The 25629-nt window shown below is 41.7% G+C and overlaps 1 protein-coding gene across 19 annotated transcripts in view; it reads left to right on the top strand.

Moving 5' to 3' along the window:
* The window catches only part of ZMYND8 (zinc finger MYND-type containing 8), a 540997-nt gene that overhangs the window by 440329 nt on the left and 75039 nt on the right, over nt 1-25629 (top strand). For 15 of the 19 annotated variants that reach the window (XM_069072340.1, XM_069072341.1, XM_069072350.1 and 12 more), the window contains one exon: nt 25228-25376. In XM_069072340.1, coding sequence (XP_068928441.1) covers nt 25228-25376 — 149 coding nt within the window. Of the gene's footprint in view, nt 1-16149; nt 16938-17983; nt 19149-24260; nt 24417-25227; nt 25377-25629 lie in introns of those variants that run through there. The other 4 variants (XM_069072353.1, XM_069072351.1, XM_069072358.1 and 1 more) reach the window with 4 other exon arrangements.

The raw sequence follows: 25629 nt of genomic DNA, 5'->3' as shown, positions 1-25629 counted from the left end.
CCAAATAGAGTGCTTTTCTCACCACATCAGTGGAGCTGAGCCTTTAACTATTTTGGCAAGCAACTGCTAGTTGGGTGTTCTCTTATTGGGTATTTTGAAGCCCAGTGTAGGTGAATTCCTCTTTGGGAGAGCAGATATTGTTTGTAGGAAATAACTAGTCATCCAGTTTGACTGGAACCAAGGGTATGTGAAAAGCAGTAATGGGAAATTAGACTTACAAGTGAGGAAAGAGCCAGACTGGGGAGGCTTTAAATGCTAGGCTTTTTATCCTAGAAAAGATAGGGAGTCAGAATCAACTTGGCACTTACTACACCTGTGTGACCTTTGGCAGGTCACAACCTTCTTTGTCCTCAGTTGCCTTATTTGTAAAAAACAAGGGGCTTGAATGAAGGGCCACTTTAGCTCTATTTATGATGTTAAGATTTCAGAGAGGGGAGACTTTATTGGTCTTCTAATTAAACATACTGATTTGGGAGCTGTGTGGAGGATGGTGAGAGACTGACAACAGTGAGACCAGTTAGGAAGTATTGCGATAGACAGCTTGAGAGGCCCTCATTAGGGAAGAGGCTGTAAGTGTGAGTGGAGAGAAAGGGGGTGGGCATGAGAGATGTTTGGAGATAGAATTGATGTGGCAACTGATTGAGTATTGGAGGTGAGGGCAGTGGAAGAGTCAGGTTCAGTCACACTTGACTTCAGGGTGACTCATTAAAAATGGTCAAGTGTGGATTTGGTGGTGGAAGAGTTTTATATAAATTCTGTTTTGGACATGTTGAGTTTGAGATGTGGAAAGAAGATCTGGATGGATAGGTCTGTCATGCAGTACAGTTGGCAGTCGTACTGGAGTTCAGGACAGAGATTAGGGCTGGATATTTAGATGTGGGAAGTGGCCCCCAATAGCTCCCATTTATATAGTGTCATAGCATGTGCAAAACCACTTTACAAATATCTCATCTTATCCTTGCAACAATATTGAGAGGTAGAGGTTGTTATTTTCCCCATTTCACAATTGAGGAAACTGAGGCAAATGGAGTTTTTTACAACAAATATAAGCGGTCACACAAATAGTTCACAGGGTCACAATAAATAGTAAAAATAGTAAGTGTTTCACAACAAATGTAAGTGGTCACACAAATAGTATCACAGGGTCACAACAAATACTAAGTGTCTGAAGCAAGATTTGAACTTCTGTTTTCCCAAGACCAAGTCTAGTGCTGCATCTACTGTGCCACCTACCGTCAGGTCCTTCTGACTCCAGGGCCTGTGCTGTAGTTTCACTGAGCTACCTAGCTGCCCCCTGGGGCTTATTTTCAAGATAATTTTCTAATAATGTATCTTTCCCTAAAAATGGCTCCACCTCCTGACCCTTTCCTTTTCCCATTAAAGACACCATCCTCTCAGTCACCTCTGTTTGCAAACTTAGAAGCATTTCCTTGAATATTCCCTCTCCCTCAAAATCGTTTGCCACCTTCTGTTGATTTTACATCCATCTTGAAATGGCTCGTCTCCCAGGCCTCACTAGCACCTATTTCAGGTGCTTATTGCCTCTTGCCCAGAGTATTATAACAGCCTCTTGGTTTACCCATATCCTATTTCTTGCCTTAAGCTGCCAGATTCATCTTTCTGTGTTACACCTTTGTTCAATAATCATAAATCAACAGCAGTTACGATACCCTAAGCTCAGCACTAGGATTACAAATAAAAGGCGAAGAGTCCTTTCCCACTAGGAGTTTATATTCTAATGAAGGCACATGTATGTATAAGGAATATATAAGATATAGATGAAATTGATACAAGGTAACTTGTGAGGTCGCATTAGCAACAGCAGGGAATGCACTGTAAAGGTGACATTTGAGCCAGTAATTATAAGGCAGGGAGGGGGATAAGGAGACAGAGACAGAGAAAAACAGAGATACACTGATAGTGAGAAAGATAAAGAGAGAAACAGAGGGGAGAGGGGGAGGGAGAGAGAGTTGGAGGAGGAAGGAGAAGAAAAGGAAGAAAAGAAAGAAGGAGGGGAAGAGAAGAGGGAGAAGTTTGAGAAGGAAGAAGAAGGAGGGGAAGAGGAGGAGGAAGGAAAGGAGAAGGTGGAGAAGGAAGAAGGAGGAGGAGGAGAAGGAGAAAGAAGACAAAGGAGAAGAAAGAGGAGGGGGAGAAAGGAAGAGAGGGCAAATGGGCATTCCAGAGGTGGACAGCCCAAATAAAGGCATGGAAATGGGAGATTGAGTGTTGTGTGAGGGATAGGGAGTAGAACTGTATTGCTAGACCAAGTGCATTGAGAGGGGTAATGCATAAGACTGGAAAGATAGGAAAGGGTCAGGTTATAAAGAGCTTTAGACGCCAAATGGGAGGATTTTACATTTGATCCTAGACATAACAGGGAGCCATTAGTGTTTATTGAGTAGAGTGGGGTTAGATGAGGAGTCTTGAGATGATCAGACCTGCACTTTAGGAAAAGCACTTTGGCAACTGTTTTGAGGATGGGTTGGAGTGGGGAGAGACTTTAGACCGAGAGACCCATTAGGAAGCTGTAACCTTAAAATGGTTCTCCATGCCTTCTGAATAAAGTCTGCTTCAGCCTCGAGTTCAAGGACCTCTATAGTGAGGTTCTCACTTCTCTTTTCAGCTTTGTTTCATACCAGTTCCCTTTACTGTCCCTCTGTTCTAGTTTTTAAAAATATATATAATTAATTTATTTTTAGTTTTCAACATTCATTTCCGTAAGATTTTGGGTTTTTAATTTTCTCCCCCTTTATCTCCTTCCCCCCTCTGTGGTCTAGTTACACTACAGTAACTACTGTTCCCCAGATGTCCTAAGCTGACCTGCTACTCTGCCTTTGCTTACTCTCTTCCCTGTAGCTGGAATGACCTCCTCCCTGTGAATTCATTGGAATTTTGCTGATACTTCAAGACTCAACTCAAATACCACCTCCTTTCCCTCATTCTACCAGCCAGAGCTGATCTCTTTTTCCTTTGACCTTTCAGGTCTTACATGAATAGTGGCTTCCTCAAGGACAGAGACTGAGTCTTATTCATTGTTAAAGCTCCCTCAGCATTTGGCACAATGTCTTATCCCTAGTAGGTACTCAGTAAATATTTGGTAAAAGATTATCCTTGGAACTTAAACACAGAGTTGCTGTGGCTAGCTGAGTTATATGCTGTAATGTAATACACAATTTCAATTATACTTTTTCTATGAACAATGTTAGAGGCAGCTAATGTGTAATAAAAGAGCACTGGTCTTGGAATAAGATGATCTGGGTTTGAATCTATACTCTGCCAGTTATTTAGCTGTATGACTTTGGGAAAGTATTAACTTATTTTGAGCCTCAGTTTTCTCATATGTAAAATGGGGTTAAAAGTGCATTTATTTATTACTGTCTCTTACAGGGTTATCAATAGAAAAACACTTTGCAAACTTTGAAGTGCTTTACATGCGAATTATTTTTATTAATTATTATTATCACCATATGGGAAGAACATTGAGATTCAGGAGACCTGAGTTCTAGTCCCATCTTCTCCCCTGTTTAGCTGTGTGACCCTGGACAAGTCAGTTTCCTTATCTGCAAATGAGAGGAATAGTGTTTGTATGACCTCTCTAAGTAGCCTTCTGACTCAAGATTCTGTTCTTCTAAATCAATCCACTAACATTTTGTTTGGGGAAGGATAGTTTGATATCTTAAGCAGAGTTGTAGATGCTAAGTTTCATGCTGGAACAAGTATGTGAAATCTGGAGGACCAGGTGTGAAGACAAGCTTGGGGTCCTCTGGGTAAAGCTGGTGTTCTGTTTGGGATATTAGAAAATATTCTCTGTAAAGCCCAGAGTTACTTTATATATCAACTCATCCTGAAGCTAGAATCAAAGGGTCGCAGAGCTTGAAGGGTGATCCAGCCAACACTCTGTCTAAACTGGAATCCCCTCAGAATCGGCCTCCTGGAGGGATGGCAGGGTACTGTGCAGTCTCCACTTGAACACCTGCAGCGATGGGCCAGGGCTGTCTTCCCCCCAGACCTGCGGTTCTGTTGATAAACGGCTCAATTATTACTCATAGAATTGAAGCCCTAGAGCTAGACGAGGTCTTAGCTGGCTTTTGTGTCAGCCGCCCCATTTTACAGATGAGGAAACTGAGGCCCGGGGGAGAGAAGAAGTCACTTGCTCTGAGTGGCCCAGATAGCAAGAAGAGACACTGTCGACAAAAACAACTTTGAAAGCAATAAGAGCCCTGATCAGTGTGGTGACCATCTGTGACTCCAGGTGACCGTCGGTGAAATGTGCTACGCACCTCCTGACAGGAGGGATGGACTCAGAATGCAGGATGAGACATGTGTATCTGCCGACAAATGTGTTTACACACACACAGGACGTGCACCCAAACACGTGGAGATCAGTGCACAATAGAACGTGCAACACGCGAACACAAAACAAACATCAAAACAGATGCAAGCATACACTGTAACACCTAGCAGGTATGCATATAGAAATGTACAATACATATACAAACACGCACACATAGCCTATGTGTATTTGTTATAAGGATTTGTTTTTCTTTTGTCAGTGAGATTTGGGTGAGATTTCTGTTAATTTTTTTTAAAAATAGAAAGGTAAGGGGCAGCTAGGTGGCACAGTGAATGGAGCAAAGGCTCTGGAATTAGGGGGACTTGAGTTCAAATCTGGCCTCAGACCCTTAACATTTAGTAGCAGTGTGACCTTGGGCAAGTCCCTTAACCCCAAATGCCCTGCCTTCTCCCCTCCAAAAAGCCAAACTAGAGTCAGAATTGAAACCCAAGTTGACCTTGATGTTTGTCACGTGCAAAATAATTTTGCTTCTGAAGAAGAGACAAGATTTAGATAGGACCTGGTTCTTACCTTAATGGAGTAGGAGGATCAGACACTCTTAACAGGTGATTTTCATAATGCACAATATCGTACAATGGATATATTAAGAGAGTTCTACAAAACAAAATGTTTTATGGTCCAGGAGGGAAAAATTCGGTAATGACTGGCCAATCCAGGAAGGCTTCATGCAAGTAGATTTTATTTGAGTTGGGCCTTAATGGAGGACTAGAAATTCAGCAGGCTAATGAGGGAGAGAGGAAGGAGCACACACTGCATGCCCCAAGGCAGGAAAGTGGAGGGCGCCTCCTGGGGATGGAGAGTAGCAGTTAGTTAACTTGTGGCGGAGAGTGATAGGAGATTAGATTGGAAAGGGGGCCTGCTGCTACTGCTGGTAGTGGAGGGTCTTGATTGCAGGGTAGAGCAATTTGAACCACACCAGGCAGGCAATGGGGAACTACTAAGGATGGTAGGAAATCCTTCCTTATTTGAGTTGCTGTGTTATTTCCTGATAGAATTTTTCCCCATTAATGCTTCTTCCTCTGGTGTTTGTGCCTTCTGCAGATTACCTTGTATTAATTAATCTGTATATTTGTTGAAAATCCCAATCGAATGTAATTTGACTTTGTACCCTCTATGCTTACCATAGTACACAGTAAGCACTTAATACATGTTTATTGAACTGAAAGCTTTTGTTCATGAAAGAGCACCAGATTTGGAATCCTGGCTCTGATGCTTATTAGCTCTGTAATGGGGGGTGAGGTGGGGGGTGTTAATTACTTTTCCTCTTTAAGCTTTAGTGCTTCCATCTGCAAAATAGCATAACAATACCTGTATTAAGTGCTCAAGTATCCTTTAGGGGAGACAAAAGATGGAGCAGTTTACAGGCTTCTTCTTTAGGTGTTGAGGCAATAAATACCATGCATGTAACTAATTTAAGCCCAGATTTTCTTATTTCTGTTGTTATAGCCAGTCAAGCTAAGAGTATATATTTCAGGAATACCTGTTTTTCAAAACAAATCTAATTTTTGTTGATATCCTTTTTGGATAGAAATTTTATTTCTTAATAGCCTTCTTTGATCCATTGAGCCATCTCTTATAAGAAAGAATTACATGGAAAGAGAAAGGTGGGGAGGGGGAGAGAGAGAGATAAAAAAATAATCTAACAAGAGGAAACATATTCCACATCCATAGTGTTCCCTACCTTTGCAACTAGAGTCATATTTCTTCTCCTGGGGCTTGGTTATTATAATTATACAGCATTTAGTTGCTTTTCTTTTGTTTTCTCTTCTTTTTTTTTTTTTTTTGGTTTTTCCATAATTACCATTGTCATTTTGTATATTGATTTCCTTATTCTGCTTAATTCACCACTCAGCATCAGTTTGTCTTCCTATGTTTCTCTGAATTCTTCATATTTGACGTAATATTCCATCAAATTCATGAACTACAACTTGTTTTTAGCTGTATCTCAAAAAAGACACATTGTTTCCAGTTCTTTGTTGACTTCCAAAAGTGTTGCTTTGAGTATTTTGCTATCTATAGGATTTTTTTTTCTGTCTTTGACCTTTTTGGGGTACATGGTTAGCAGTGGGACCTTAGGATCAAAGACCATGGAAGGGCCACTCTTAGAGTACTTCTCTTTTGTGATTTTAAACTTGATAAAACTCAATCAATATTCCATATAAAAAGAACAGAAAAAGATTATGAAACCATAATTCTATTATGTATGGCTCGTTTAAAAAAATAGGACAAATTCAACGTATTTGTTTCAAAGCTAAATTCTGATAACCTTCCATTCTGCTTGTGCGTTTTTAAAAAAATGCTTCAGTGACCCTCTTTTCTCTCCCCATTTTTGGGGAGAGCATTGCCTTTCACTATACCCCATTCCCCAGCAGATCGCTTACTGGTCTCATATTTAAAACAGAAGAAAATGAAAAAAATCCTCCTTTGTAAGAAATAAGTAGAGTCAAGCAAAATATCCACTGATTGTATCTGAAAATGTATGTCCCATTCTTTATACTCTCTTTGTCAGGAGGTTAGTAATATGCTTCATCATTGGTTGGTCCTCTGGAAATGTCATTGGTCATTGTTTTGATGCTATTTGTTTTTTTCTGCTTAAAAATCAGATAATTTTTTAAAATTTTTTAATTTTTTAAATTAATTTGTTTCCTCTTAGTTTATAGAATTCAATTCCATAATTCCTTGAATTTCACATTTTGTCCCCCTCCCTCCCTTCCCCCCCATGGCGACATACAGTCAAGTACAGGATCTGTAAATACTTTCACATTACACATTAGTCAGGTTATAAAGACGGATTGTATCAGATGGAATGAAAAATGGTAAAGAGGACATAAAACCAAACAAGAGAAGAAAAAAGATCAGGTATTTTGCTTCCACCTGGATATAAACTCAGTTCTCTTTCTAGTTCTTTCTCTGGATGCACATATTTCTCTCCATCATGAGTCTTTTGGGATTGACTTATATCACTGCATTGCTGAGAAGAGTCCAGTCTATCAAAGTTGGTCATCACACATAGGTTGTGTCTGTAATTGTGTACAAATTTCTCCTGGTTCTACTCTTCTCACTCAGCATCAGTTAGTATAAGCCTCTCCAGGTAAATATGAAGTCCATCTGCTCCTGTTTCTTATAGCACAATAGTATTCCATAACATGCATATACCACAACTTGTTCAGCCATTCCCCAATTGATGGGCACCCCCTTAATTTCCACTTCTTTGCCACCACAAAAAGAGCTGCTATAAACATTTTTGTACATATGGGTCTTCTTGATTATTCTATTTCTTAGTTGAGTTTATTGCTATACCAAATTTGTGTGTGTGTGTGTGTGTGTGTGTGTTCAATTCTCCTTTGTCCTGTTCAGATAAGTGTCAGATTAAATTTGTTCTGTTGGGCCTCAGAGGGAGGAACCAGGAAAAATAGGTAGAGAAGTTACAAACAGGTAAAGTTAAATTTAATGTAAGGCCCAAACTTTCTAAGTATTAGAGCTATCCCCCAAACAGAGTGGGTGACCTGATTAGGGGTGGAGGGATCCCCCATCAAAAGTCTTCAAGTAAAGGTTGAGTAATACGTCAGGTATTGTTGTAGTGCAGACTCTTTTTAAAGTGTGATGTGGATTTCGTGGCTGACAGTCCAGCCATTTTTGTGATGGTGAGATTCTGAGTTCATAATGGAGGGAGGTCTTTGTGGGGATGAGGAGTCAGAGAGAACTTCCAGAAGGCAGCATTATTCAAACCGAGCCTTAATGAATAATGACTAGGACTGAGGGAACAGTGAGAGGAGGAAGGCAGGTTTTTCCATGTAGGGGGAATCAGCCTTAGAAGTCAAGGAGATGTAGGGAATGAATGTGTTATGTTGAGGACAAAGAATGATTAAGGCCAGCACCAAATGGAGCAAGTAGGTAGAGCAGCAGATAGAGCACTGGGCCTGGAGTCAGGAGGACCTGAGTTCAAATCCAACCTCAGACACTTACTAGCTATGTGACCCTGCGCAAGTCATTTAACCCTGTTTGCCTCAGTTTCCTCATCTGTAAAATTGAGCTGGAGAAGGGAATGGCAAACCACTCTTGTATCTTTGCCAGGAAAACCCCACTTGGGGTCATGGATATGACTGAGCAAAAAAACCAAATAAATAAACACCAAATGGGGAAGATTGACTCTCTTGATATGTGCCTAAGTGGTAGCTGGCGATTTTGGGGCATGTCAACCAGAGTGTTTTGTTTACAGAGCTATTCCCCTAGTACTGGACCATCTCACCAGTTCACTGGGCAGAATTTATAGAAGATGAGATAGGAATTATGGACCAATAGAAATGTATGACTCAAGGATCTAATAATGCTAATATGAATAACTCAATATTTATGTAATACTTAACTGTTTAGAAAGCAGTTTCCTTACAAATAACCCTGTGACATGGTGTGGAACAACTATTATTGTTCATTTTATAGATGAGGAGACTTGGGGTTGAAGTGGGAAGTAATTTGCCTGGTCAGGAAGGAAGGATTAGGGTTCAGTGATGATCCTAAGAATTCTAATAAGAATCCTAGAGGTCTACATCCTAGAGGCTGGTGGTATGTTTTTTTTGGAGAAAGCTGTGTTTGTTTCTTTTCATTGCTGGCTCATTCAGAAATAGATCATGAAAATGTTGGATTTAGATTTGGAAGGAACCTTAAGAGATAATCTAATCTCGCCCCCTCATTTTTCAGATGACGAAACCAAAATCCCAGTGGGGAAGGGACTTGTCAAAGGTCACACAGGTATTAAGTAGTGGTGCTATTATGGGAACACAGGTCTTTCTGTTTCTAAATTCAGTAGTTTCCTCTATGACACATGTGTTAATGGTGAAGAATTACTCAGACCTAGCCAAGGTTTTTTTTTTTCCCTCCCTCTAATCTTTCATTTCTGCATAACTAGGTGACTCCTCCTTTAATGGACCATGATGCCATCAACGTGGGTACTCTCTCCTCCAGTACAGATTGCAGCCTCACACTACCCACCTTCCACTGCTGTGTATCTTTTCTGTTCCTTTCTATAAATCTGCCATAGAGGATTTTCCCAATGCACTAGCGGCCTTTCTCTCATTCTATTAATATTTCATGGATTTCAGTGTAGCACTTAGCCTGTCCATCTGTTATCTCTTACTCACGCTACATGACTAGTCCACCTCCTTTTTCAATCATACGTGTGCTTATCATATTAATAATAGCTGACATTTATATGGCTCTTTAAGGTTTACAAAGCCCTTAATGTACATGATCTCCTTTGATCCTCACAACAGCGCTGTGAGCTGGGTACCATGGGTATTACTGTCCTTTTTACAGATGAAGAAATAGATGCCTAGAAAGGTTAAGTGATTTGCCATGGCATAGCGGATACAGAGATGCCTTCAAAACCCAGAGATCTGGGTTCAGGTCAGTCAGTCAGTCAGTCAGTCAAGACTGATGAAGTGCCTGCTGATTGGCCTGGCTCTGAGAGAAGTGCTAAGGATACAAAGAAGGACATCAAAAGTCAGTGCCTGCCCTCACGCAGCTCCTCATTTAACGGGAGAGAGAGCTTGTTTTCAAGCTAAGTGCAGGATACACGGAGGCAGTCAGCAGAGGGCTTGGATCTGTGGAAGGCTGGACTTTGGCTGGGACTTGAAGGAACCCAGGGCAGGCAGGAGCCAGAGATGAAGAGTGTGTATGTGTGGGGGAGCCTTCCAGGCATGAAGGTGGTCTAGTGAAGATGCTGGATGGGTGTGATGTTCAAGGCACAGCGAGGGGACCCGCACATCCCTGATCTCAGGGTGCCAGAAGACTAGCACGGCGGGAGAGGACAGGTTAGGAAAGGTTTTGTGTACAGAAGGAAGATTTGATATTTGTTCCTAGAAGTGATAGGGAACCATTTGGAGTTTTTGGAGTTGGGAGGAGGGGGTAATGTGATCAGATTCACTTCTTTGGGAGGATCATTGTAGCACCTGAGTCCACCTGCAATGATAGAGGGAATTTCCTCACTTGGGCGTTTCCTCTGTCATTGAAACCAGCAATTCAGGCCCTATCCTTCTTCTAACAACAAGTCATGTGAGAGAGGCTCTCTCTCCTGACTAATTCCAGGGCTTTCTCTAGTGAATCCTTGGGGCCTACTATTGTTCTGAAAATGATTTCTTTAAAAACTCTATTTTCAGCATTAAAAAAAAAAATTTCCATTTCAAATTCTCTCTCTTCTTCTAGCCCTTCCTCCACCCATTGAAAAGGCACCTAGAAGGGGCAGTTAGGTGGCACAGCGAATAGAGCACTGGCCCTGGAGTCAGTAGGACCAGAGTTCAAATCGAGCTTCAGACACTTAACATTTACTAGCCGTGTGACCTTGGGCAAGTCACTTAACCCCAATTGCCCTGCCTTCCCCCCTCCAAAAAAAAAAAGTGGGGAAAAAAAGGCACCTAAAAAATGAAATCATAAAAATTTATTTTATTTTTTTTGGATGCAATTGGGATTAAGTGACTTGTACAGGGGTCACACAGCTAGTAAGTGTCTAAATTGAACTTAGGTCCTCTAGACTCTAGGGCCAGTGCTCTGTCCCTATCCGGTGTGCCACCAACTACCCCAGGAAAATGAATTTAAAAAAATTCTGTTTTTGCTTTTTGGGGAAGGCAGGGCAGTTGGGGTTAAGTGACTTGTCCTGGGTCGCACAGCTAGTCAGTGTTAAGTGTCTGAGGCTGGATTTGAACTCAGGTCTTCCTGACTCCAGGGCTGGTGCTCTATTCACCGAGCTACCTAGCCACCCCAAAAATGAATTTTCTAAGGTAAATTTGTAAGGTTAGCCTTTTGGAAGCAGTCAGCACAAGCATTTATTAAATGCCTTGTATGTGCCTGGTTTGGGGATAAAAATGCAAAGAAGGAAACAATGCCTACCCTCAACGAGTTTATTTTTTAGGCTGCTAGGTGTCTCAGTGTATGGAGCTTTGGGCCTGGAGTCAGGAAGACTATGTTTCAAATTTAGTCTCAGACATTTACTAGCTGTGAGACTCTGAACAAATCACTTAATCTTTGGCTACCTCAGTTGCCTGAACTGTAAAAGGGGATGATGATGATGATGGTGGTGGTGGTAGTAGTAGTAGTAGTAGCACTTACCTTCCTGTTGTAAGGATCAAATGAGATGATGTTCGAAAAGCTCTTAGCACAGTATTTGGTGCATAGTAAGCATTTAATTAATGTTTATTCCCTCTCCCCTTTTTATGGAGTAGCTACATAATAATCTTATCTCTAACTCCATCCCCAAAAACATTTTGGAACAGAGGAGTTTGAAATTTTGAGCCTGCCCCTAAATGGGTTGTTGATGGTTTCTTCACCTATATAATACTGAATTCTCTTCCCCTTAATTTTTTTTCTCTTTGTAAAGTGAATATATGGAAAAAGCAGGAGTCTTAGAGTCCATGGAATGGTTCTGGTCCCACCCCTGCTATTAAATATACTGTGTGATCTTAGCCCTTGACATCAGTTGCAAAAATAAGACTGTTGTGTTAGATTGTCTCTGTGACTCCTTCCAGCTGGGACATTGTATGTTTTGAAGCATCTAGGTGGATACAGTACAGAACCTGGAGTCAGGAAGATCTGAGTTCAAATTCTGTCTTAGAAGATTTTTCTAGCTGTGTGACCTGGACACGTCGACTCAACCACTCTCTCTCTATTTCCTCATTTATAAAATGGGGTCCTAGAGTTGTGAGGATTTGGTGAGACGGTATTCCTACGGCACTTTGTAAATTTTAAAGGGCTCTGTAAGTAAGTGTCCTTGTTGCCGTCTTTACCTTCCACTCTGATGTTTTAGGTTTTTATGATTCTTTCACTTTTCTCGGTCGCTTGATGAGGCATGAGTTCAAACTGTTGTTTCTGCTCTGAGTCTTAGGGTTGCTATAGCTTACAATTCTGAGGGGAGCTAAGCTGGGGGGTGCATTCCTCTGTTTTAATTGTGTGTTCAGAATAGAATTGGGCATTAATCATTAACAAATATTCACCAGCCAACCACCTGCTACCCAGGGCTTGGCACAGGTGGAAATGCAGAGGAGTGAGACTGTTTTCAGAAGTCATTTATAGCCCGTTTTCCCATCAAAATGACTTCCTTGCTGCTCCCCAGGTAGGACGATCAAAAGGTTATAGATTCAGAGCTGGAAGGGACCTTAGAGGCTGTCTAATTCAGTCTCCTCATTTTTACAGATGGGGAAACTGAGACCAAGAGGTTAAATCACTTGTCCAAGGTCACACAGGGTTAGTAAGTGTCAGAAGAGGGATTTTAGCCCAGATCTAGGTAGGGGTCTTTCTATTAAACTGCTATCTCCCATCTCCCTGCCTTTATACAGGCTCTTTTCTTCCTTCAGTACTCTCCCCTGGGGTGCCTAGGTGGTGCAGTGAATAGAGCACCAGCCCTGTAGTCAGGAGGTCCTGAGTTCAAATGTGGCTGCAGACACATAACACTTACTAGCTGTGTGACCTTGGGCAGGTCACTTAACCCCAGTTGTCCTACCCTCCCCCCTCCAAAAAGAAAAAAAAAGAAAGAATACTGCCGCTCTTTACTGAGTTTTTCTTTGCTTTTGTTTTTGGAGGCAATTGCAGTTAGGTGACTTGCCCAGGGTCAGGTAGCTAATAAGTGTCTGAGGATGAATTGGAGCTCTGGTCCTCTTGATTCTAGGGCCCCTGTTCTGTCTGCTGCTCTGTACCCCCTCTTAATGTTTCTATTTTCAAGGATCAAATAAAGTGCTGATACCAACAACAAAACTCCACATGGTAACCCAGCTCTGATTCCCTTCATTGCTGATGTCTTCACCTTCAGAAGTTACTTTGTATTTGTTTTGTTACCCATTTTGTGTTTGCTCATCTGTGAAGCCATAGTTTTCCAGTAGGGTTGGAAGTTAGTTGAGGGTAGCAACTGTCTTTTGTTTTTGCATTCTCTAGAGCTTAGAGAAGTGCCTGGTGTATGGTGGGTGAATGGTGGGCCTTTAGAAAGGGCTTGAGAAATAACCATAGAACACAAATGAATATGCAGCCTTAATGTTGGTTAATAATCATCCTCTTTTTGATGTATGGGGGATTTACATGTCCAACACAATCTTTCATACTCCCCCCTTTTTTTTTCTTTTTTGGAGGGGGGAAGGCATGGCAGTTGGGGTTAAGTGACTTGCCCAGGGTCACATTGCTAGTTTTTTGTGTTAAGTATCTGAGGTCAAATTTGAACTCAGGTCCTCCTGACTCCAGGGCTGGTGCTGTATTCACTGTGCCACCTAGCCACCCCTCCCCCCCTTTTTAAGGGGAGAGTAATTATTTTTTAAACAAACTTTGAATCACAAATTTATATCAGGTTATTTGAACCCTTCACCATAATGTATGGGATAGAAGCCACTGCCAGATTTTTAAAATTGGAGTCTGAGTTGGAGATCAGAAAAGGTCTTTATTTCTCACGAGAAAGGGCACAGCCTTCCTAGTGCAAGGGGCTTCAGCCAGGGAGTGCAAATTGCAGAAGTTTAAGGCTTTTGTTATCCTAATCTTAGCCCTGTCCACTCCCCTGTCAGGTCTCCCCATCGCTTAGTGAGATGGGTTTACAATCTCAAGCTAATCAGCTGAAAAGCAATCCCAATCCTTCATTACCATAATTATTTGTGAATTAGTGTTCTATCAGAGGATGGAGTTTTCCAATCCCCTGTTATGCACCAAATTTGGAGATAGCCAATGAGAGTTACAGTTGACAATCCTTTATTATCATAATTATTCATTTGACCCTTCTACCCAATCAGAAGGAAACATCCTTCAATCCTTTACATATATATATATATATATATATGTATACACAGACACACCAAATTTGGGGGGGGGGGACAACAACCAATGAGAAGAAGGCTAGTGTTTCCTTTTAAGTTTCATTTCCTTGTTCTGAGGCCTATGGAAACTTAAACCTTTGCTATCTCTCACAATAATTTCTGTTTATATAGAGATAAAGATGACTATTCAAGTTGTGCATTGCTATAGTTTCTTCCCTCTTAGAATCTAGTACAAGCACTTGTCTCTAGTAGATTGTAGATGTTTGAAATGAATGGAATGAAGCAAAGTTCTAAACCAGAGAAGGACCCCATCACCCTAGTAGTACTGCTACTAACTGATGTGTTTTCATTGTGGTTTTAAGGTTTACAAAATGTTTTACACATATCATCTCATTTAATAATCACAAGGATTAGTACCACTTTTATTCTTCCCATTTTATAGATGAGTAACCTGAAGTCCAGAGTTGAAATGACTTATTTTATGGCCAAAGAACTGTTAAGGGCCAAAGTTGGAATTTGAACCCAGAGCTTGTGATGTCACTCTTCTGTGTCATATTTTCTCTTTTTTTTTTTTTTTTTGGAGGGGGGTAGAGGAGGCAGTTGGGGTTAAGTGACTTGCCCAGAGTAACACAGCTAATAAGTGTCTATGGGCGGATTTGAACTCAAGTTCCCCTGACTCCAGGGCCAGTGCTCCTCTGTTCACTGGGCCACCTAGCTGTCCCACCATATTTTCTCTTTAAAGGAGGTAGAGGTTTTATGTTCTTGAAGAGGACCAATGATATCACAATGTCAAGAGGTATCATGTAGTAATAATTGTCACTGCTCACATTTTAATAGGGATTTATGGCTTTACAGCAACTATCAGTTACTATTCTTATCTGCATCGTCATTATCATTTTGGAGTAGTGGAGCTAAGGCCCAGAGAAATTAATTTTATATATTACATGTAATAATTAACATATTAGATTATGTATTGTGCAAAAAGCACACGATCTGGTGGTGATAGAGTCCTGGGTTCTTTTCTTGACTTGTCACACAGTACCCTGTCTTCCTCAAGTTCCTTGAAGGCCCCAGTTGTCATCCCCCCTTCTGCCAGGAGCCGCCATCTTCCTGCCTTCCTACCACATTATCTCCAATTTATTCTCTCTGTATCTTGTTCCCCTCCCTCCCACCCCTGTAGACTGTAGGCTCCGAGGCAGGGCGTGTCTGCTGTCCATCTTTGTTATCTCCCAGCCTAGCCCTGAGCCTGGCTTGTGGTAGGAGTTTAATAAATGCTTGTTGACTTGACACTCCTTGAAAGTTCAAGCTGAGACTCAAACCCAGGGTGGTTTACTGTAGGCCATGAAAATGATCTTCCCCACTCAGGGCCAATGAATAAAGTATAAGATTGGAGGTGGGACAGGTGAAACATGTTTTGTCGCCTTTTAGAAAATTTCTTTGGCATGGGTAGGCTTTGGGGGAAAGCAAGGCCTTGGACTGTGTTTTCCTCTTAATTTAAAGAGTCACTGGCCCCTCTTTTCTCACCTCCCCTCTCTTGTAGCTTTTTTCCCTTCTCTGACTCCCCCCATCCCCATTCCTTAAACAGAACCTTTTTCTTGTTTGTGAAGCATTCCTGCTGGTCAAATGCTCTGGAATGTTGCCGGCTGTACACCTCGAGCAGTCTTTGTGTTTTATCAGAATGCTGGGGGTTCCTAGGGAGCTGATAAATAATGCAGAGAGGGATTCCGTCTACGGGTAGTTAAGACTCCAAAACTAGTGAACTTGGAATTATTTGTAACCAATTGTACAGCATTTTCTTCACCATGATTTGGCCTGATTTTAACTACTTTTTAAAAACAAGTAAATAAATTGCACTGAGCCAGACCTGCAGGGCACAAGCAGAAATAAAGACTGCATGTATCTGGGATTTGGGGAGGCCCTTTATTTTGCATGTAAAATTCCACACAACCTGGCTCTGCCCCAACCAGGAAATTCCTGTAGTGATGTCCCCTAGTTTCCTAAGGCTTCATCCTAAAGATTAGAGACCTGGTTGAAAAACCTCTTTCATTCTGGTCTAGCAATTGTCCAGAAGCAGCCGGGAATTCGTTTGCAAATCAGCCTCATTTCCCCAGACTTGCAACACCCTCAGTCTTGCAAAGCTGGTTCTCCTGTTTTCACCTTTTGCATGTGAATATGCCCCTTAATAGCTTTCTGACCCTGGCTGGTGTGGGCTCTGTCCTTGCTGTTCCGTTTGAGTTCCTGTTGGCTGACATTCCAGCGGAAGAAGCTCCTTTGGGTTACATTCTGAGAGCACACAAGATGGTGCCCTTTTCCTAACTAGCATGGCCAAGAGACATGCCATATTTACAGAAGCATTGATCATGCTGCAGCTCTTCCTTGCATTAATGAGTAGGACAGTTTATATTCTGTTGCATGTATAGCATTTGGTGCAAATAGGCCTGTTGCTGTGAATTGCAACAAAGCCTTTAATCTGAACTGAACTGCTGTCATGTTTGATAGATTACCGCTATAGCAAATATCTCTAGACGGCTTTGGTGGGCCAGGCCACTTTGGCTGCACTGTACACAGGACATTGCAAAGAGATGGTGGGATTCTAGCACCAGTGGGGAACCTAATAAGAGAAAGCAGTCGCAGCAATAGGAGGAGATAACTCCCAGCCTCTCCTTTCCCTCCTCCTCCCTGGGAGAGGCCTTCTCACTAATAACAAGCCAGCCGGGGAAAAAGCCTGCAAGCAGAAGCCTCTTGAAAGCCCTCCTCCGATGTGGCTGTGCCTGCTGACCATCACCCACCTAATTTTTAAATGGCTGGTAAGTGCTTTTTCACTGGGTTTTGGGTTTCTGGCCTTCTGTGCTTTGGATTTATATTTTCCTCTGGATCTTGTCCCTGCCGGTCTCCTCCCCCCCCCCCCCCAGTTGCGTATTTCCTAATGTCTGTTTCACATTTGGAAATTGACTATTTCTCCATACTCCAACCCTGAGAGAAGACTTGGGACCTTTCATTGATCTCGATGAGAATTTCACATGGAAGAGTTTGGTTCTTGATATTGAAGCTTGATTGGGTTTGAGATCAGTTATATCTGTTCTGGAAGAAGATGTGCCAAGCAGGGAGAGATAGCTTTACATGCTAGCTTTGGGAACCTTAAATAAAAACCCCCATTTCCAGAAACATGGGTATCTAGTTTCAGAGATTGTGAAGGCTGTGATACAGGGTGGCTCTCTAAAATAGCTTCTCTTTAGTGTGATTTGGCTTGTTTTGAAATATCTAGGATTATAGCGTAGAAAATCAGGGCTTCCTAAAGAACTGTAAGGCTCCAGGTTTTTGCACGTGTTTAACTTGGCTGGGGCCTGCTTCTCTTTGGGGCTTTGTCTCTCCCTCTGCTTTCCCCGCCTCCCTCTATACCCCTCCCCCCTTTCTGTTTTTTTCCCCCAGGCATTTCTGGGGTTTTGGTTCATTATAGTTTTAAGTATTGGCTTGGGAGGATTCTGTTGCTTCTAAGTAGCATGTCCTGTTTGGGTACCCTGCTCTCTGGGTCTTTAAAAAAAAATGCTTTGAAATTATTAACTGTTTTCTGCTTTGTTGCCCTAGAGAACAGCATGTGGTCGTGTTTGAAGTAGGCAATGGAGAGTGTTAGCAATTACCCCAAGTGCAATCTCTTCATTTATACCTGATGGTCCAATAATATCTGGGTTCTGTGCTTATGCTCGAGCTTCATCCTGGGAACCGTGCTTTCCTGTAGATGTAGTATGTTTGTAAATTCATTTGGAATAGAGCGAGCAAGCCCTGAAGGCTTTCATGTGCTTATTTTGTTTCTTAGACTCATCTCAGGGTTGTCCAGTTTCACAAAATGGGCTCTGGGTTACAAGTGTGGAACTGGTACTTATTTGTGGAAATACTTTGTGATGATGGATAGAGGGTAAACTCGGTTGCTTGCAGCTGGAAAAGCCTGTGTTTGTCAGGGACATGATGGAGGGAAATTAGAAGGAAACCTGGACAGTGAAGAATGGATAGTCTCCTAGAGAATCCTTTTTAAAAATGAAATTTAAATATGCTAATAAGTTTCATGGTGTAATATAGTGGAAAGTGTGTTGGCTTTGGGGGAAAGGACTGGAGTTTTTGAATCCCAGTTTTGACTGACCATCTGTGTCACTTTTTGGGTACTTCCTTTGGGCCTCATTTTCTTTGTGAAGGGGATAGACAAGATCACCTCTAAGTCCCCTTCCCACTCTAAATCTTAATATTGTTCAGAGAATCGGCTTTATAGGAGCCGTGATCAGTAAACAAGTCAAGGTCTCACAAATTGTGGCTTAGAGCCAGGTCTGTTCAGCTATATTAGCAACTGTCTTTGACACTTTCCTCCCCTCCACCCTCCTTCTCCCAATGATTTCAGTAGCTGTTTGTTATCATTCTTCTTTTATCCAGGCTTATTACTGGCTACCACATAGGAGATGGTCCAGACGATTGTGCTGTCAACAGCATTAAGGAATTTAAGACACCCAAAAATCTACTACAGGCCCAGGGCTGTGAGTGGTAATCACTAGGCCTGTCTTTTCCAGCCTGAAAGACTAAAACAATTCCCAGTAATGATGCGTCATTTCCTGGGCTGGAGAGCTAAGAGCTCTGAGGAGTCTGTGTGTGATCCCAGAGGCGGATGTGGGGGAAGGAATGCCCGATGGTCAATGAAATGGAGGTGTCTGCTGTAGATCTGAAGGGAGCTGTGTGTGCTAGGAGCCTGATATATGAGCTTCACAGGGCCTGCTTGTAGTGGAAGGGAAGCAAATGCTGCTTCAGTGTAGGAGCCAGGAAACAAATGTATATTTTGGAACATACATTGGTGTTCTGTCCTGGTTCAGACTTGAACAGGCACATGTGAACACCATTTAAATACAGCAAGAACAACAAAACAAAAACAACCCAGCTCCATTAATCAAAAGCCCAGAAGCACCCACGTTCCTCTACCACATACGACAGAGAGAGAAGACTAAAGAACAAAGGAGACGAGATGCCGATGGAGCGAGATGGTGAATGTGGTTTTTAGCACTAATTCCCTTGCCCTCTTTAGCTGAGGGGGAGACCAGTCTTTGCTTTGGGGCAGAAGTGGAAGGTTTGCACGATTGCATTGTTAATAACTGGGGTTGATGTTAGGCCACTTGGAAAGTCAAGGCTTTACTTAAGTTTTGAAAGAGCATTTTGAAATGGAATTGTGCTTTTAATTGAAAGCGGTTTCTGGTCTCAGTGCAGAGCTAAGCTCACATGACTCTCTCTTCTTCCAGTTAGTACTCCATACCCAACAGGCTTTCCAGATTCATGAGATAGTGTTTGAATGTTGTTAGGGGAAAATATTCTGTCTCATCCTGCTTTCCCCATGCTGTGTCCCTGAGTCACTCTTTTTAGAAGTAGCACCTCCTACACATTAACGCTTTGTGAGCCTCTGATGTATGTGTATGTATAGGCATATAGGCATATGTACGTGTATGTGCATGTATGTGTACATACTTAAATGTATCTACACATGTAACATGTACAGGGTGGGACTAAACGCTGTTTTAGTGTAATTTAATCAGTATGGGGGAAATTTCCTCAGGAGGAAAGCACTTCAGTCACTGCAAATCCATACCTTTTCTCAGTTTTCTTATCTCTAAAATGGGAATAATGATAGCACCTGTCTCCCAGGGTTATTGTGAGGATCAAATGAGATAATATATGTAAAGCCCTTCGCACAGTGTTGGGCACATGATAGGTGATTTATAAATGCTGGCTGTTATTATTAAATGTAACAGTCTTTAGGTTTGCTCTGAGTTCCATAATCTGTGTTATCTGTCAGACTGTATTTAAACTGAGGTCATCCTAGTTCTGAGGTCTGCTCTCAGTTCATCTTTTCTCTCAAATATATTTTAAAAATTCTTTTTTGGGAGGGGAAGGTAATATGGGGGAAGCAAACAGTGAGCACACAGCAGGACTCTCATTCATGTTGGACTGTAAACTTTTGATTAGAGATTGTACTGTGCCTAGTGTATAGTGAGCACTTAATAAATACATAAATATTTATCAAGGCAAGTCAGCTAGAGTTTTAAGTGCCTACTATGTGCTAAGCACTGGAGATGTAAAGAAAGGCATTCCTCCCCACCCCCAGTTTACCAGCTCCTACCTCGGGGGAGCTTCTAGTCTAATGGGGGGAGGGGACAACATGCAAATTAAGGATCTTGTAAAGACCAGATATATACCGGATAAACTGGCGGGAATCAACAGAGGTAAGGCATTAAGGCCTAAGTGCTACTTGTTGATTGATTATGGACATCTTTGGTAGGAGATTTCTAGACCTTATTTGTGCAGTATTCTAATTTAAATTTACTCCCATCTCTTTAGCCCTTCAAATTTTATAAGGCACTTGAGATTTGGGAACACTGAGAAACACCGGGATGACAAAGAATGCACAGTGTTCGGCATATAGGAAGGGACTGATAAATCAGTGCTTGTTGACTGGTGCTAATCATAACGAGAAACTGTCATTTATACAGGGTTTCCCCAAAGTCTTCATTCTGTTCTAAGCTTCAGTAGCTTCAGAGTGGCATTAAGACTTTTGGGGGGCCCCTTTTAGCTCTTTAAGGCTCACCATGCACTTTACATATAATTTCATTTGATCCTCATAACATCTCTGGAAAGTAGGGGACACACATATCATTATCCCCATTTTACATATGAAAAACCGGAGTCTCAGGGAGGTGAACCAGCTTGTTCATGGTTACATAAGTGTCTGAGGTGGAATTTGTACCCAAGTCATCCTGATTCCAAGCCCAATCTTCGATCCACAGAGAGAGCAGCATGATACAGTGAAAATGATTTTGTAATCGGAGTCAGAAGATATGGGTTTTACGGAAGAGAAAATCAAGGCACAGAAAAAGGAACTACCCTTTCCAGTGGCCTCTGAAGTCCTGGCTGGAATGCTGGATCTGTTTAGATCCTATGATTTGATCCTTATTAGCTCTCTGACCTTGGACAGACCTGTATCATCTTCAAGTTTACTTATATTTTTTTTGAGGGGAGGATGAATGAGGGGGCATTAATGCTCCTACTACTTCTCTCACAGGATACTTGTGAGGTTTTATTTCATAAACTTCAAAACGTGGGAGTAGGGATAGAGGTTATGATTTCACTGGTATGGTGAACTGCTGGGAGAAGAAACTCCCTCAGACTCTGTACAGGTGGGCACCTTACCTTTAGCTTTTGGAGCTTTGGGAACACCACTGAGAGGTGAAGTGATTTCCCTGAGGACACACGGGGGGAGGTTATTCTTCCATTCAGGTCTTTCTTTCTCCAAGGTCCGCAGCACTTAGACAAGGCCATTTTATCTACAATGTCCTTGGCATAGGTTCTTTCTCATTGGAGGTCTTCAAAATAAAAACTGAATAAATCTTGAAGGATTAAAAAAAAACATTAGAAAAAATGTTTCATTTTATACCTTTCTCTATATATGGCAGCCATGTGTCTTGGATTTTTCCAGTATAGTACTGATTTCAAGAAAAGCAAGTGTGTTCTTAATGAAATTTTGTAAAAGGAACAACTTTCATCAGACCATATGCCCTGATTTTTGATCCAGAAAAAAAATGGTCATTATGTCTCTAAGACGTCTAATTCAGTGGAGAAACCCCCTAAAAAACCCCAAACTCTTTAATTTTTCTCCCAAAATTCCTTCATTTCTGGCTCTTTGGTATTGACAAATGTATGACCTATTAAGTTTCTACCTTTCTGATAACAGGTACCTAACCCCCACTCCAGTGGGAATTGCTTGTAGTTTGTAACTTGAAATAGAATTTGGCCTAAAGGTTTGTGTTAAGATAAGAACAAAAATCTTAGACCATGGATATGTGTCACATGGGCAAGCTTCTTCTTTGTTCTGTACCTTACTTTTCTGGTCTGTAAAATGAGAGGCTTGAATTAGATATCTCTTAGGCCTTTTTCACAGCTCTAAAAATTATTTGATTTTATGTTCTTTCTAGTCTTTTGGGGGGGGATTGCTCTCTCTCCCTCCCCCCCAGTTGAATCATATGTTCACCTGAAACTGGGATGGTGAGGGGAAGAGAGACAGAAAGAAGAAGGAGGGGAGGAAGGATGGAGGGAGAGAGAGAAGGATGGAGAGTTAGAGAAAGAGTTGGGAGACAGAGGAGAGGGGGGAGGGAGAGAGAGAAAGATCACGTGGAAGGATACTGAGCAGCAAAATCTGCCTAATCTTATCTCCTTTTGCTAGCTCAGATCCCCTAACCCCTCACGGTTTTCAGTCATAGTAGGTAAAATAGCTTAATTAGTTGCTAAAGAACACCGTAAATTGTGATTGCTTAGTGGGAAGAAAAACCTGCCTCCAACTGAATTTTTAGGTTCAGTTCTAGAATTGAAGATAGACTTTAGAGATAATTTAGTCCAATTCCCTTTGCCCAGTTTTAAAGATGAGGAAACTGAGAACTTGAGAAGTTAAGTGACTTATCCCAGCTCACACTGTCACTAAAAGGGACCAGAGATAGAATTTGAACCTAGATCCTTTAACTCCAAATGTAGTTAGTTCCCTTCTCACTGCATCATGTTACGTGTTACACAACCACTCTTTGAGGCTTATTTTCTGTAGTCCTGAGATGAGGGAGCTGGACTGAATTTGAATTATCTCTTAAGATCTCATCCAACTCTAGGGGCAGCTGAGTGTCAAAGTGGATGGAGCACTGGCCTTGGAGTCAGAGGACCTGAGTTCAAATTCGACCTCAGACACTTAATAGCTTTGTGACCTTGGGCAAGTCACTGAAACTCTATTGCTACCATCCCACCCCCACCCCACCCCCCAAAAAAAAAGAAAAAAAATCATCCAATTCTGAATGCTTTGATCTTTTGGAGAGTGCCTCCTTAAAATGTCCTGCTTTCTAGGCTGCACAGTAAATTAAGTGCACCACTTAAATTAAAGGAAGATTTGAGTTCCTGTCTTATCTCACACACAGAGTAGTGTGTGACCCTGGGCAAATCATTTAACCTCTCCAGCCTCAGTTTCCTTATCTGTAACATGGGAATAATAATGGCACCTACCTTACAGGGTTATTACAGGGAACAGATATTACAAGATAAGGGCTTTGAAGACCTAAAGTGCTGTATAAACACAGCTATTATTAACCCTTAGATTGTGAGTTCTTTGAAAACAGAGATCTTTTTTGGGGTCTTTGAATCTCCAACACTCAGACCAGAGCTTGGCACCTAGTAGGCGATTAATAAAAATGCTCATTGATTTGACTTGACTCTGGGAGTCGATCAAAATGACTATCGGCTCCGAGGCAAGTCGCCTCCTGTGAGTCACAGAGGTTTTTTCATTACTCATCCACCCAGATCATTTGGTTGCTGCTTCTTCAGGAGGCTTTCTTTGGCAGGATGCTATTAGAAATTTTACCTTGGAACTGAATTTTGCTGGGCTGCCCAAAATTGAGGTTTTCAGAGTGATGTCATGCACTATTTTTGTTTAGAAAATAATAAAAGTTGCCTTGCACAGACTGAAAGAGCATTCCTCAGCTGCCATTTTGTGACTATCTTTTTTTAAAAATAATTTTAATTTTTGTTATTCTGAGCTTCACGAGCCATCAACAAATACAAGCATTTCCATATACAAAGATCAGAGAGGATTGCTCATGGAACCATAAATCTAATTCTATTACATACTCTTTGCTTAAAAAAAAACACCTCTAATAAATTCAGCCCATTACTTTCTGAGTTGTAGTTCTTGTCTGTGTCTCCTTTTGAATTGTGATTATATTTCCTAGGGGACCCTGATACTGAACACTTAAGGACAAAGGCCTTTCTTTGCCTCGTCTCTGGATAGTGCCTAATCTGCTTTAAGGATTGTTTCAGAGCTGGGAGAAATACTGAGAACTGGACTTTTAGGCAGATTTCTCTTTACCGTTTTGGGAAGCAGTGATGGAAAAAGAAACCCTGGTTGCTCCAAAGGACAAGGAGAAAGGGCCCCTCTTGTAGAATCAGACCCAACTCCGAGGACCTGGAAGTGGTTTCTCTTCCTGTGGTTGTGATTCCATGGGGGAGATCAGTAATGGTGTTCTTTGCAGCCAGCTTTGTTGGGAAGCTCCATACTAAGCACCACCCAGTTCTAGCCTTCCTAGATCGAAGGGACACTGATACATCTTTCCACTTGTGTGGACTTGCCTCTACTGCTAAAATCTGGGAGAAGAAATCCAGGTCACTCATGCAGAATAATCAACATGGGAAGTTCACATACCTGCCTTTGATGCTGTCAGTACTCTAAACCTTTGGTAATTCTTGGCTCTTAGACTTTCCTCTCCTAAATCCTATAAGCTTGGGTTTCCCAGGATATGAGTCTGAAATACAGTGCCTAGTCATTACAGGCTGGTGGCATTAGATTGTTTCTTTCAGTGAAGGAGGTGGATTTCTGGTATGGAGTGGATTCAAGTCTTTGCAGGTGAAAGTTATTGTGTGTGTTGTTTATAGGTTAGACCAGCTGCTGGAGACATTAAAGGGGATGAGGGCCTGGGAGTATGGAGGCATTTCAAATGGAAATCAGAGGTCTCTTGGCTTTTTTTTTTTTTTTTTTGCATTTAGCTTTGATGGGAAGGTTGAGAGCTGTTCTGCCTGGGAAGAGCTGCTTATTTACAACTTGATTAGGAGTGATTAGATGTGAAGAGTGGAGGAATGATGGAGAAACTGTAATTTTGATGGAAACACTGGGGAAAACTACTATGCCTTGTGCCTTACAAAACAGAAGACCAAGAAAATCTAACTTGGGTCCTTGGGGGTGGGTGGCTCCGTGCTTGAAAATAACCATTAGGGATGTTTCCAGACAGCTTATTCACACCCTCTTGGAGTTTTTTATGGGCTGGGTAGGGGTTAAGAGTGGGATTGGGTAGTAGGATCCTTTAGGCTAAAGGAAATGGGGAGAGAGAATTCTTTAGTATTTGTACAGTAATATTAACAAAGGTTATTATAACCTGTCCCAAGCTGGGGAGGTTTTTATTTGAGACTATATATTACAGTGTATCTTTCCTTATGTTTCAGACCAACTTTTGGTAGTCAGTTAAACCATGGTCCTCTGTATGTGTGTTACAGATCCTGGCTCTGCTGAGCGGACGGCGCAAAAAAGGAAGTTTCCCAGCCCTCCCCATTCTTCAAACGGTCACTCTCCTCAAGATACATCTACCAGCCCCATCAAGAAAAAAAAGAAGCCTGGCTTACTCAACAATAACAGTAAAGAGCAGGTAAGAGGTCTCCAGTACTGCGTTGGTACTGGGAGCTACGTTACTTGTCTGTTTTTTAAGTGTTTCTGAAACTGCAGCCTTAGCTTGCCTTGTGCTGTTTTGACTAAATTGCCTCAGAAAAAAAAAGGGGGGTAGGGTGCCCACCATAGTGTCCACAGCCTCCATGTCCAGCAGATTTCTAAGCCTGTGCTCTGTGGTTAGAGAAGTATAGACCATGAGAAGTTAAAGGCTGGGGACCTTTATGCTCCCTTTT

The sequence above is a fragment of the Petaurus breviceps genome, unplaced genomic scaffold (assembly GCF_028583685.1).
Source record: "Petaurus breviceps papuanus isolate PSGF00001 unplaced genomic scaffold, PetGlider_PUasm1.0 90847, whole genome shotgun sequence".
NCBI classification, from domain to species: Eukaryota; Metazoa; Chordata; class Mammalia; order Diprotodontia; family Petauridae; genus Petaurus; species Petaurus breviceps.
This window is presented reverse-complemented; position numbering and strand designations above follow the sequence as displayed.